The following is a 14,140-nucleotide window of genomic DNA, read 5'->3' on the forward strand; positions in this document are numbered from 1 at the left end:
AAAATAATAAGAGCTATTTATGACAAACCCACAGCCAATATCATACTGAATGGGCAAAAACTGGAAGCATTCCCTTTGAAAACCGGCACAAGACAGGGATGCCCTCTCTCACCACTCCTATTCAACATAGTGTTGGGAGTGCTGGCCAGGGCAATCAGGCAGAAGAAAGAAATAAAGGGTATTCAGTTAGGAAAAGAGGAAGTCAAATTGTCCCTGTTTGCAGATGACATGATTGTATATTTAGAAAACCCCATCGTCTCAGCCGAAAATCTCCTTAAGCTGATAAGCAACTTCAGCAAAGTCTCAGGATACAAAATCAATGTGTAAAAATCACAAGCATTCCTATACACCAATAACAGACAAACAGAGAACCAAATCATGAGTGAACTCTCCTTCAAAATTGCTTCAAAGAGAATAAAATACCTAGGAATCCAACTTACAAGGGATGTGAAGGACCTCTTCAAGCAGAACTACAAACCACTACTCAACGAAATAAAAGAGGACACAAACAAATGGAAGAACATTCCATGCTCATGGATAGGAAGAATCAATATTGTGAAAATGGCCATACTGCCCAAGGTAATTTATAGATTCAATGCCATCCCCATCAAGCTACCAATGAGTTTCTTCACAGAATTGGAAAAAACTACTTTAAAGTTCATGTGGAACCAAAAAAGAACTCACATTGCCAAGACAATTGTAAGCCAAAAGAACAAAGCTGGAGGCATCACGCTACCTGACTTCAAACTATACTACAAGGCTACAGTAACCAAAACAGCATGGTACTGGTACCAAAACACACATATAGACCAATGGAACAGAATAGAGCCCCCGGAAATAATACCACACATCTACAGCCATCTGATCTTTGACAAACCTGACAAAAACAAGAAATGGGGAAAGTATTCCCTACTTAATAGATGGTGCTGGGAAAATTGGCTAGCCATAAGGAGAAAGCTGAAACTGGATCCTTTCCTTACTCCTTATACGAAAATTAATTCAAGATGGATAAGAGACTTAAACGTTAGACCTAAAACCATAAAAACCCTAGAAGAAAACCTAGGTAATACTATTCAGGACATAGGCATGGGCAAAGACTTCATGTCTAAAACACTAAAAGCAATGGCAACAAAAGTCAAAATTGACAAATGGGATCTAATTAAACTAAAGAGCTTCTGCACAGCAAAAGAAACTACCATCAGAGTGAACAGGCAACCTACAGAATGGGAGAAAATTTTTGCAATCTATTCATCTGACAAAGGGCTAATATCTAGAACCTACAAAGAACTCAAACAAATTTACAAGAAAAAAAAAAAATAACCCCGTCAAAAAGTGGGCAAAGGATATGAACAGACACTTCTCAAAAGAAGACATTCATACAGCCAACAGACACATGAAAAAATGCTCATCATCACTTGCCATCAGAGAAATGCAAATCAAAACCACAATGAGATACCATCTCACACCAGTTAGAATGTCAATCATTAAAAAATCAGGAAACAACAGGTGCTGGAGAGGATGTGGAGAAATAGGAACACTTTTACACTGTTGGTGGGACTGTAAACCAGTTCAACCATTGTGGAAAACAGTATGGCGATTCCTCAAGGATCTAGAACTAGAAATACCATTTGACCCAGCCATCCCATTACTGGGGATATACCCAAAGGATTATAAATCATGCTGCTATAAAGACACATGCACACGTATGTTTATTGCAGCACTATTCACAATAGCAAAGGCTTGGAATCAACCCAAATGTCCATCAGTGACAGACTGGATTAAGAAAATGTGGCACATATACATCATGGAATACTATGCAGCCATAAAAAAGGATGAGTTCGTGTCCTTTGTAGGGACATGGATGCAGCTGGAAACCATCATTCTCAGCAAACTGTCACAAGAACAGAAAACCAAACACCGCATGTTCTCACTCATAGGTGGGAATTGAACAATGAGATCACTTGGACACAGGAAGGGGAACATCACACACCAGGGCCTATTGTGGGGAGGGGGTGGGGGGAGGGATTGCATTAGGAGATATACCTAATGTAAATGACCAGTTAATGGGTGCAACACACCAACATGGCACATGTATACATATGTAACAAACCTGCACATTGTGCACATGCACCCTAGAACTTAAAGTATAATAATGAAACAAAATTGGCAGATGTTCAAGGTGTATAATGTAATGATTTTATATAGCTGTGTAATGATTACCGCAATCAAATTAACACATCCATCACCACCCTTGCTGTGCATTAGATACCTAGAACTTGTGTAATTTATAACTAAAAGTTTATACCCTTTGACCAATATCTCCCCATTTCCCCTAGCCCTTAGACCCTGATAACCACCATTCTACTTTCTGCTTCTATGAGTTTCACTTTTTTAGATTCAAAGGAACAGTTCTTACCAAGTGGTATACATCATCTAAACAGGTAAATTCATTAAAGCTAATATTTAGTTTTCGAAGTCCTGTTAACTTGGAGAGATCTCTCAATTTACTCAAGCTGTTTCCATGTAGATTCAGACTCTGAAGTAAAATAAAATATACATTAAAAAATAATACAGGTTACGTTCTACATCAAACTGAAGTGTGGATATCTAAAATGTTTAGAACAATTATTTGAGTCAGTATACTACAAAATATATGTTATTTTAAATAACATTAAGAAACTGTCAAAAAAAAAATCTATCATGTAAAAAGATAGTTTGTAATAGTATCACTAGACCTGGTTCTTGATTAATATGATTTCTCACTTGGTCTAAGTTTATTAGCAATTGGCATGAAATTCTTTTTAGAAAACAAATATATGTGTTAAGATATTTATTAGGGTAGATCTATTTCTCAGGCTAACCAGTGAACAATGGAGACCATAAAAATTTGGGGTATCAGGTAGGATACCTCATGGAAGAGAGATGGCAGGAAAATGTATGAGGGCACCAAACCAAAGAAGAAAGGCTGAGGGTGTTGAAGTAGGAGGACAGAAGGTCAAAGGAGGAGGTGGGAGATTGTTTAAGACAACACCTACATCAGAATTTGGCCCAGACTTTTCTTGTACATTTCATTCTAGGCTATATAAAAACAAATGTTATTATACATTTATACTAAAGGAGAGATCCTGATGCCTATATGGTTTTCTGTCTTTATACCATTATGAGTGATATCACGTGAAGACTGTATTCATGTATAGCTCACAAAATAAACAAGGGTACAAGAAAATGTATTAATGCAACTGACTACAGTATCGAGTATCTATCTCCCAGCTATGTTCATTCACCACCACCATTATGCCTTATATTGTGGACATAACAAAATTCCTAGAAGGGAGAAACAATTAAATTTCTAATAGCTGTCAAAATTAGCTAAAATTGTTAAAGGCCAATTTATGCAGACTAGTGATTTTACAAGTCACATATGGGTATCATCCATGATATATTCTACAGAACCCTTACATTTAACCTGTCCACAACTGAATTTATCTTCCCTATGTGTCTGATACAGAGCTTCACTATCTAACATACTGTTGATCACCCCCTTTCCCTCTTTTCTTTATACATTTGATTGTAGAACTGTTTCTCAAACAGGCCACACCATTATATCACCACTATCAGTGCCTTAGCATACTTAGGCAGTGGTAGTGGTGATATAATGGTGCAGCTTGTTTTCTGGTTATCCAGAGAAGAAATGAATGGATTTTTCTTTTGGATAGTGCAATAGTTTTCTACTGAATTTCTATACCACCAGTCTGATTTCAGTTAATTCCATTCATAAGCTATCAAAGTTAGGGTCTTTAAAGAGAGTCTGTTCCTTAAACAGAAGAATCTAAACTTTAAAATTTGGTTTCCAAAATCCATCCTAATTTGGCTACAACCTCATACTCTTCCAGCCCTGGCTTCAAGTGTCTTTCTTGAATTCCAACCTACATCTTTACCCTCCACCACTGTAACACCATATTCTTGGCATACTAAATTTTTCAGTGTTCCCTGAAGACATCTGGATCTTTCAAAACCATGTTTCTACAGGTAAGAATATTTTATCTGTCTGGAAGATGTAAACAACTAAATTTCTCATGTCCTTCAGAAATCCACTCAAAGCTCACCTCTTTCTATAAATCTCTCCCAGTAACCCTGAGCTTCCCACATGTGTTCACATATCTGTTTCCTCCACTAAATTGATGTTTTTGATGCAGGTAAACTAATTTCTTACTAAAATAGTAAATCTAGATATTATATTATAGTGTAGACATAACAATTTTTCAGTACTGTCAGCCAGAAGATTGCTCTTATTATACTGCACATTTACAGACACAGGACAGGGCCTCTGTTGCATAACTCTAGAGGCATCCTACTCCCCTTATCTTGTATTGAGTTCTATTCAGTTATATAATGAATGGCACTCAAAGGGTACACTAAAGAGAATATAATGTGAATTTTGTCTTCTGGAGTTGTGCAATATTGCAATAGTAGAGTACAGAGAGTCTGGCTGGAAGGCTGGGGTAATAGTCTAGGTCAGAAATTGTAGTAGTTTGGATAGAGTGGTAGCAGCAGATCTGAAATGAACACATCTAAAAGTCAGACATGGAAGTAGGCCTAATATCTCAATAGAATTGTCTCAGCATAAAGTAAGTCACTTTAATAAGTAACCTGATTTCTGTTGATTAATTTTGTAAAGATCCCATATTCTATGTTGATTAATTCTAGAAGCTTATTAAAAACTTATCTGCCTTTATCTTATTAAAGAGAGCTGACTGGTTATTCAGGAATAAAATCCCTTGCTAATTGGAAGACCACCTCAAATGGCTATTGAGCACTTGAAATGTGACTAGTCTTAATGTGCTCAGAGTGTAAATATACTTCAGAATTAAGAGTTAGGATGAAATTACCTCATTAATGAATATTCACACTGGTTCCATGTCAACATGCTAATATTTTAGATATGCAAGTGCTATAGTTTGAATGTGTCCCCCAAAAGTTCATGTGTTGGAAACTTAATCCTTCTGCCTTCATGAATGGATCAATGTCACTTTCAGAGGAGTGGGTCTATTATCTTGGGAGTAAATTTGTTATAAAACCAGCTCTATCTGGATCTGTTGCTCTTGCCTTATTGCCATGTGATGCCCACTGCCATTTTATGACACTGCAAGAGGCCCTCACCAGATGCAGGCACCATGCTCTTGGATGTCCCAGCCTCCAGAACGATGAGCTAAAAAAAACTTATTTTCTTTATAAATTACTCACTCTGTGGTATTTTGTTTTAGAAATAGAAAACAAACTAAGACATTTCAGTTAAATAAAATGTATTATTAAAATTAATTTTACTTTTTAAAAATACTTTTAAAAACAGCCACTAGAGAAGTAAAAATTACATATGTGGTTCACATTATATTACTACTAGAGAGCACTGTTTTAATCCATGTAGAAAAAGAGAAATGGGCACTTTAGGTAGCATTGTACCTGGCATCATCAGACAGGCAGTTTAGTATCTTTTGACTTCACATGCTAGATTCTGATTCCAAATTCAAGATTTCTGTTTCAAAGCTGTATTCCTCACAATACTCACCACAATATGACTGTAAACGCTAGTTTTTGCAAGGGAAAGTATTGTTTTATCATCCAAACTAATCAGTTTTGGTCGGGCCTTGATTCTGGGCTCCATTTTTATAACTTCATCATCAAATTTCAAATCCTTGGAAAATACTGATCCTTCTGGGTTTTTTTTGCTTTCTTCTAGAATAACATTGTTGAATACAGAAAATAAAGAGGGTGACTTGACCTAAAAAATGTATTAAAAATATTGCAAAATCAGTTGCTGTATTTATCATTTTGAAAAACAAACAGGCTATGTAGAAAAGATGAGTTGACATTTTTAGTTATACAGTCATATCTGTGATTATCAGAATCACATTAGGACATCTATGAGAACAGATTAAAATTGTAGGCTACGCATGGTGTATCTATTCCCACCCACTGAAAATTTCTTAAAACTGGCAAAAGATAATTTTAAAATATTTCATAACAGTGAAGAGGGTACCTACAAAGGTCTAGAAATTGTGACACATAAATCAGAAAGGACTGAATTGACAGGTAAATAGGATCAGAAATGCAACCTCTGGCTAAAGAATATGCAGGAGATAAACACTTTTAAAATCAGATCCAGAGAAACTTGAACAAAGAGCAATTAGTTACCTTAATTATCAGGTAATTCAGTAATTATGGTAAGAATTGTGGATGAATGAGCAAGAGCCACATAAACAAACAGAACTGGTTCTAGAAGAAATGAAAATACTTCATCAGAGAAGTTTTAAAAATCTAGGACAATAAAGTATCTGTGATAAAAGAATAAGCTGCTATGGAAAAGAAAAGGACATACACTTCGAAGCTAAAATAAAAACAATTATTAAAATAAAAATTTAGTAAATACCCTGAGAAACAAGTGGATATGGTAGCAGATCAAATTAGCAATGTTGAAGCTAAGATTGAGAAAATATTTCAAAACAAATAATTTAAAAATAGAGTATAAAATAGAAGAGAAAAAATTAAAAGGCATGAAGGATCAATTTGGAACATCCAATATTTAACTAATAGGGGTGTTCCTGAGGGCCTAATAGAGAACGGAAGAGAAGAAATAACCAAGGAACTAAGAGAAGCAAGCTTTCCAGAAGAGAAGAAAGAATTGAATCATCACATCAAAAGAGCTCATAAAGTGGCAAGCAGGAGGATGATGATAGGTCTTTGCTGACATCATTGAATGGTCACAACCGCCAGGTATTGCCCATCTCTTGACTTGTTATGTGAGTTAAATGAACTTCTATCTGCTTACTGTTTGTCTGGGTTTCTGTATCTTTTGCTAAAGGCATACTTGACTAATATAATCCTATTCATTATAGCAATATAACATATAAATGCCCAGAACTAAACTTAACAAGAAATGTTGGAGACCTATATAAAGAAAACTATAAGACAGGACCTGAGTAAATGGAGTAGATAGACTATCATGTTCCTAGAACAAGAAGTCCAATACTGCAAAGTAGTCAGTTCACACCAAATTAAGTTTTAAATTCAATATAATTTCAATCATATTTTAATAGGATTTTAAAATAGAGCTTGACAAGCTGTTCTAAATTTTATTTGGAAAAAGATACTGTTTAAGAATAGTCAAAAACAGTTTAAAAAGATGAGTGGGGACAGAGGAAAGGGATTTGCCCTATCACATATCAAGATATATGAAGTTTGTAATAACCAAAACAAATATGATAGTGATCCAAAATTAGATGAAAGAGCTCGATGGAACAGAATAGATTCATATAGACAGATTCTTAATATATGCAAATAATTTTAATAATAAAGATTGTATTTCAAAATAGAGCAGAAAAGGTAATGCCTAAATAAGTATTTATTCATTTAAAAAATTGACCACTTTTCTACCTCACACACCATAAAACAATTTCTAGATGGATTTAAAAAGTTAAAGGCTTTAAAACAAGTTATGTAAGTATTGTAAGAAAATAAAGAATATTTATTACAGGCTTTTTGAAATAAGACATAAAATTCAGAATCCATACAGGATAAGATTGAGAGAGCTGACCTCTTAAAAATTAACTTGTGAATTACAAATTAAAATGACGAGTTTTTTCTTACAATTAAAATTAAAAGGCAAGTGACAGAAAATATTTGCAACATATATAAGATAAATGATTTTTAATTTTTTTAATTTTTAAAATTTTTTGTAGAGACAAGGTCTCACTATGTTGCCCAGGCTGGTCTCAAACTCCGGGGCTCAAGTAATCCTCTCACCTTGAACTCCTGGGATTATAGGTGTGAGCCACCATGCCTGGGCTAAGATAAAGTACTAATATCCAGAATGTATGTAAGGATTTTCCCAATGAATACAAGAAAGACAGACTTTAATAGAAAATGGTCAAAATATATAACAGTTGGTTCATACAACTCTAAATAACTTTAAGCATATGAAAGAATAAAATATCTTGTTTTTTGCCTGCCATACTGGCCAAAAGAGACTGATAATATCTTGTGTTGGCAAATGTAATGAGGCATGCACTGTCAAACACACTTGGAAATTTGTAAAACAGTCAAGTCTTTGTGGAGAGAATTTGGCAAAATCTAACAAAATTTAAGATGCATATATCCTTTGACTCTCCAAGTTTTACAAATCTATCCTGTAGAGAAACTTCCATATTTGTATAAAGATACATCCACAATGATGTTCACTGAAATATTATTTTAAATAATAAATATGGACACAATCTATCAATAGGGGACTAGTTAAATAAATTAGTATTACTGAATAATATACAGCCACCAAAATAATGAAATACCCATCTATATGTACTACAGTGGAAATATGTTCAAAACATACTGTTAAAGGCAAAAAAATCACAGAATACTTAGACCTTATTTCTACTATGTCAAATGGTATCTGTTATTATATATGCAAATGCATAGAAAAAGGATTGAAAGCAAACCCATAAAACTGTTAACAGTGCATTCCCTGGTGAAGGAGAATGGCAAGCAGTGAGGTTAAAGTGAGGGCAAAATGTTCATGTTTATTCTTCAATGTAGTTTCAATGTATTTTGAATATTCAAAGTAGACTCAATCTTTTCCAGTGAGAGTACAGCCATATATTAATCATTTGATTATTTGCCTAAAAAATATTAGTTGTCATAATGACTTGTTTTGAAAATTAAGTTATTCACAAAATAACAATTATACACACAGGCACATAATATAAACTTGACATAGCATTATTTGACTTCTAATTACCACTGTGTTCCCATTTAAGGAATTCTAGTCTTTAAAAATATGTAACAATTCATACCATTGTAATATACTCAAATTCAACAACGTATTCTGGCAAAACAAGGTCATGATCAAAGACAAACCACTTGCACTGCCGAACACTGCAATCACAGTTTCTTTGTCCCATGACAGAATCTAGAGTAAAAACAAAAACAAGCAAAGCAAACACATTGCCTCAAATTGAAAGATACTTTTTCATTCTTACATAGATTAATAAATAACAAACTCAATAAGTTGCAACAGTTATGTTACTGAAGATTTTTTCTTTCATTTTTAATAAATAACAAAGTCAGTAAGTTGCAACAGTTATATTATTGAGGATTTTTTCTTTCATCTTTTCCACTCTAGCTTTTTAGTTATATAAATACTTACTAGTCATCCTTTTACTACATAGACTAGTAGTGCTTAATTTTATTCATATCCTTTTCCTTTTCATACTTTTTCACTTTTCTATTCCATGTGTGGCCATGTAATTTTGACAAACGTATTTCTCTAAAAATCTTGTTAAAAGTTGGGTGGTTTTTTAATTCTTTGAAAATGAACACACACACACACACAAATAGATAATTACATTAAAATTTGCCAGATTATCTACCCACACCCATACATAAATGTCTTTAAGGTAGGAAACATAAAAATTATTAGTGGCTAGTAACAGATTTTTGTAGAAAATTCTACAAACTTTGTTAAGTAGAAATAAAACTGTGAGTATCCGTATTAAACACAAACATTTTTCATTCAGAGAAATGAAACCACATTAATCTTTATGACAGACATACTTAGTAAATATTTCCGAGGAATGAACACTGAATTAACCATTGGGTAGTTGGATTGACTGATGGATTCTTTTTCATGGGCCTGAGCACTCTGGCCAAGGAAAACTTTTGTAATGAGGAGGATGCCTAAATATAAAAAAAAGAAGCAATTCTTAAGAATAATTAACTTTAATAATTTTCCAACATAACCTTCTTTATTGGCTTAAAGACTAAACTGTATGTATGTTCTGTAAACACAGGGATGCTGGCTCTCTTGTTTGCTACTGTATAGCGCATAGCACATTGCTTGATCCAAAATAGATGCTCAACAAATATTTATTGAATAAATGAAATGATTATAAAAGAGGTGTTGTGTGATTATATCAAGCAAAGCTTTACAGAAGAGGGAGGAGGAAAGAACACATTAATTTGGCAAGGTTTTTTACGTAGTTAAAAATAAATTTTTGTTGTTGTTAACTGGGTAAAAGTTCAGTAGCACCTAGCACATAGCCTAGATGGTAGGAGACACTCGATATATGTCTACTTAATGAATAAACATTTCATTTCCCTTTAGATTCTTAAGTATCCTTGGGATTCATTAAATCCTAAAGTCAAGAATCTAAAAACATAATTTATAATCATAATACATAAAACATTCAAATAAATTTTGTTTGCTTTTACTAGGTACAAGATATAAAATGTAAATTAGGAGAACCTAATTGTTTTGGAAAACATTCCAGAAGGATCTAGCAGAACATTATGAGGTATTCTTAATATGAAAATGGAGAAGAATGATAAAGAACGAAAGGTTTTTTTCAAGTAAGGAGTTAAGGAGTTCTTTCTAGACTAAATAACCTGCTTAATTTTATAATTATTATTAACTGAATAAAAAACTGCAAAACACATATAGTTTAGTTCAGAATGATTCACCTTAGCATTCTGGAACCTAGAATGTCATTCTTATAGAATTAAGTTAACACAATTTCTTTAGTACTGTGGTCTCCAACATTTTTGGCACCAGGGACTGGTTTCATGGAAGACAATTTTCCCGGAGACTGGGGATGGGAGGATGGTTTCAGGATGATTCAAGTGTATTATATTTATTGTGTACTTTATTTCTATTATTATTACATTGTAACATATAATGAAATAATTATACAACTCACCATAATGTAGAATCAGTGGGAGCCCTGAGCTTGTTTTCCTGCATCTAGATGGTCCCGTCTGGGGGTGATGGGAGACAAGTGACATATTATCAGGCATTAGGTTCTCATAAGGAGCACACAACCCAGATCCCTCGCATGTGCAGTTCACAATAGGGTTTGCGCCCCTATAAGAATCTAATGCTGCCACTGATGTGACAGGAGGTGGAGCTCATGCGGTAATGCGAATGATGGGGAGTGGCTGTAAATAAAGATGAGGCTTTGCTCACTTGCCCCCTGCTCACCTCCTGCTGTGTGGCCAGGTTCCTAACAGGCCACAAACTGCAACCAGTCGGAGGCCAGGGGTTGGAGACCCTGCTTTAGTAGGTTGGATGGTTGAGACTAAAGAATAGGTGTTCCTTACTCCCTGACCTGATCTATTGTCCATATTACACATTCTTTGGTACTATGCATTAATACTATATGTTTATAGCTCCTATATGATACTATGATTTTATATTTGTGATTATTAATATTTATAAGCACCATAGAGATGAAACTGTCTAGTTTGCATAGACTGTATCCCTTCCGGTGCCTAACACACAATAAGCATTCAATAAATACTTGTGGAACTAAAGAATGTGCAGTGGAAGAGGGTGAGGCAAGAAGGACATGATAAGCTGTAGTCTTTTTACCCAATCCGTGGGACCAGGGAATCTTTCCCAGAAGTGTCCTATAAATTGGTTTGTGTACTTATATTTCTACATATTCAAGCTGCAAATGAAGTACTAGTAACTATGAGTAAGTTATCAAAAATTTGTCTTACAAGTTATAAAGCAATCCATACACTTTCCAATTTGTCTTTAGCTAATTTTAACCTAAACCCAGGTTTTCTTATCATCTTACATTATGATGATTCAGGACAAATCAGGCCTACCTTCCGAAGTACTTTATATAATTATTATATAATTATCACATATATGGGCCAAATTCTTTTTTCTGTGAATTTGGTGTGTGTTTGTGTAGTGCATATATATATAATATATATATATGTTATATATATATTATATATATGCACTACATATATATGTTATATAATATGTATATTATATATGTAATATAATATATATGCTGAGTTTTTGCGAGACAACATAATGAACAAAAGCAGACTGTGAAAAATGTCCTTGAAAAGTTGAATTAAATATCTGAGTAACAAATGTTCCTCTTAATGCTGACATAATAATCACTCAGTAAGTATCTGTTAAAAGTGTAGCTAAATTAATGATGAGAAAGTCATGTATTACTACACTGGTAAATATGAAATAAAATGGTTTGAAGAACATCTCCTTGGTTGATAAAACCAAGTATCATAAATGATATGAAGATAATTAATGAATTTGAAGACTTAGAACTTAAAAGTTCAGAAACATGGCATATTTGTATTTACCATGTCTGAAGAGCTCATGCTTAAGAGAGTTTTTCTTCTCATCTTTGTGCTTTTGCTGTAAAAATTCAATTCTGGGACACTCACTTATACTTAAACTGTTAGAAAGAATGACGGCTTCTTTTTTGAGAGGCAACTGCAAAGAAAAAACAAAGTCTGAGTATTTTTATAAAATTGACAATACTTCAACTTCAATACAGAGGGTTTATTATTTTATGTTTATGTGTCTGGGCAAAGAAATATGCAGGCCAGACTCACTGAAAAGAAATAGATAACCTTCATGTGCAACTTCATTTGGCAAAGCCATTTATATATCTTAAATTCATATGCAAATAGGTTAATAAAAGGTGATGCAGAACAAAAATTGTTCCTGGAAAAGCAGCCACAGTCAAGACTGACAAAAGTATGTGAAGCAAGAGCAATAGCTTTCAATGAGTACTCCACTAGTAATCTTGCTAACTCCAAAAAGAAAATCTAATGGAATGAGGTATTATATCAGTGAAGATTCTTATTTATACTATAATTTTTTGGTCTAATAATCTACATTGTTTTCCAGAAACAAAACACTTTTCATGTGCTAAGCCATGGAAGTCCTAGTTTGTATTGTGACTAACTTTATTTCTTGAAAGTATTCTATCAGTAATGTTCACATTACCTGCTTGCCGTGAAAACAGCTCTAATAACCAAAAATCTCTATTTTTAGATTTTAGTAGTAAGAAAACTAGAGCTAAAAGCGATTATACGATCTCTCCAAGGACAGAACTAGTAATTGGCAAAGTCATGATTTGAACTCAGGTCTATTTGTCCTTGTCACAATCTCAAAGGTTTGAAATTACTATTTGTTTAACATTAATAGCCAAATTACTTAGAATTATGTCATATCTGTAAATGCCAAATTACTATTTTTTTTATTGAAATCTGCAATCCAAAGAAATTCTTAAAAAATAAATACAGTCAGCCCTCCATGTCCACAGTTCCCACATCTGAGGATTCAACCAACCATGGACTGAAAATATTTAGGATAAAAATGCAATACAAAATAATACAAATAGTAAACAATGCAGTATAACAACTATTTAAATAGTATTCTCATTGCATTATAAGTAGTCTAGAGGAGTTTTAGAGTACACAGGAGGATATGTGTAGGTTATATGCAAATACTGCACCATTTTATATAATGAACTTGTGTATTTGCAGATTTTGGTATCTGCATGAGTCCTGGAACCAATCCCCCAGAGATACTGATGGATGACTATACTCTAATAGGGCTTATCTGACCACAAATTCCACACCCCAGTAAGTAACCTTCTTAGACTTTCAATGAACACCACTAAATATCCATTTGATATAACCCATGTGCATGACATTGTAAGGTTACAGTATAGTCTTGGTCCTCAGTTAAGAAAGGCAAAGATAGAAACTACACACGATAATTTAAAAAATACAAGGCATCACAAGATGTGTCAAATAAGATATACTTTCTAACTGAAGGGATTAGGAAGGAGTTTATAGAGGTAATGAAATCATGGGTAGGCTTTGAAGATTGGACATAATTCAAATAATCAGAAATTTAAAATGAAATTATATTTTAAGAGGAGGAAAACATATGAAGGTATGCAAATAGGTGTGATTGCTATCCATCTATCTAACATCCATTCCTTCACTAGATTTCTACTAAGAATCTACTCTATAAATACAGATCCTGTGCTTACAAACTGGTAGAAAAATGCACACAAATGATTATACTTAAATAAAACAAATGTGTTACAATAAAAATTCTCAGTTGATCACCACTTAACTAACACTTAACCAGTTTGCAGGATTAACCAGTATTTTCTGTTGTCTACATAACTCATAGTATGATGGCCGTTCAGGGATAAAATGGAACTTTTAAAAACACGGATGTACTTCTACTGTATCCAGCTGTGTTGTATGCTTACCAAGAGTCAGTTAATTTTGTTCCCAGACTTGCTTA

The 14,140-nt window shown here is 33.7% G+C and overlaps 1 protein-coding gene and 1 long non-coding RNA gene across 10 annotated transcripts in view; one reads left to right on the forward strand and one right to left on the reverse strand.

Moving 5' to 3' along the window:
- The window catches only part of LRRC9 (leucine rich repeat containing 9), a 138,996-nt gene that overhangs the window by 81,142 nt on the left and 43,714 nt on the right, over positions 1 to 14,140 (reverse strand). For all 9 annotated transcript variants that reach the window (XM_009211639.4, XM_009211635.4, XM_031669127.1 and 6 more), the window contains 5 exons: positions 12,169 to 12,301; positions 9,604 to 9,726; positions 8,844 to 8,959; positions 5,567 to 5,779; positions 2,417 to 2,536 (listed from right to left, as the gene is read on the reverse strand). In XM_009211639.4, the coding sequence (XP_009209903.1) occupies positions 2,417 to 2,536; positions 5,567 to 5,779; positions 8,844 to 8,959; positions 9,604 to 9,726; positions 12,169 to 12,301 (705 nt within the window). The remainder of the gene's footprint in view (positions 1 to 2,416; positions 2,537 to 5,566; positions 5,780 to 8,843; positions 8,960 to 9,603; positions 9,727 to 12,168; positions 12,302 to 14,140) is intronic.
- LOC103886287 overlaps positions 1 to 14,140 on the forward strand; it is a 28,132-nt gene that overhangs the window by 13,021 nt on the left and 971 nt on the right. The window contains exon 2 of the long non-coding RNA XR_649783.3: positions 13,363 to 13,461. This is a non-coding gene — a long non-coding RNA (uncharacterized LOC103886287). The remainder of the gene's footprint in view (positions 1 to 13,362; positions 13,462 to 14,140) is intronic.

Source organism: Papio anubis, chromosome 7 (assembly GCF_008728515.1).
Source record: "Papio anubis isolate 15944 chromosome 7, Panubis1.0, whole genome shotgun sequence".
In the NCBI taxonomy this organism is placed as follows: domain Eukaryota; kingdom Metazoa; phylum Chordata; class Mammalia; order Primates; family Cercopithecidae; genus Papio; species Papio anubis.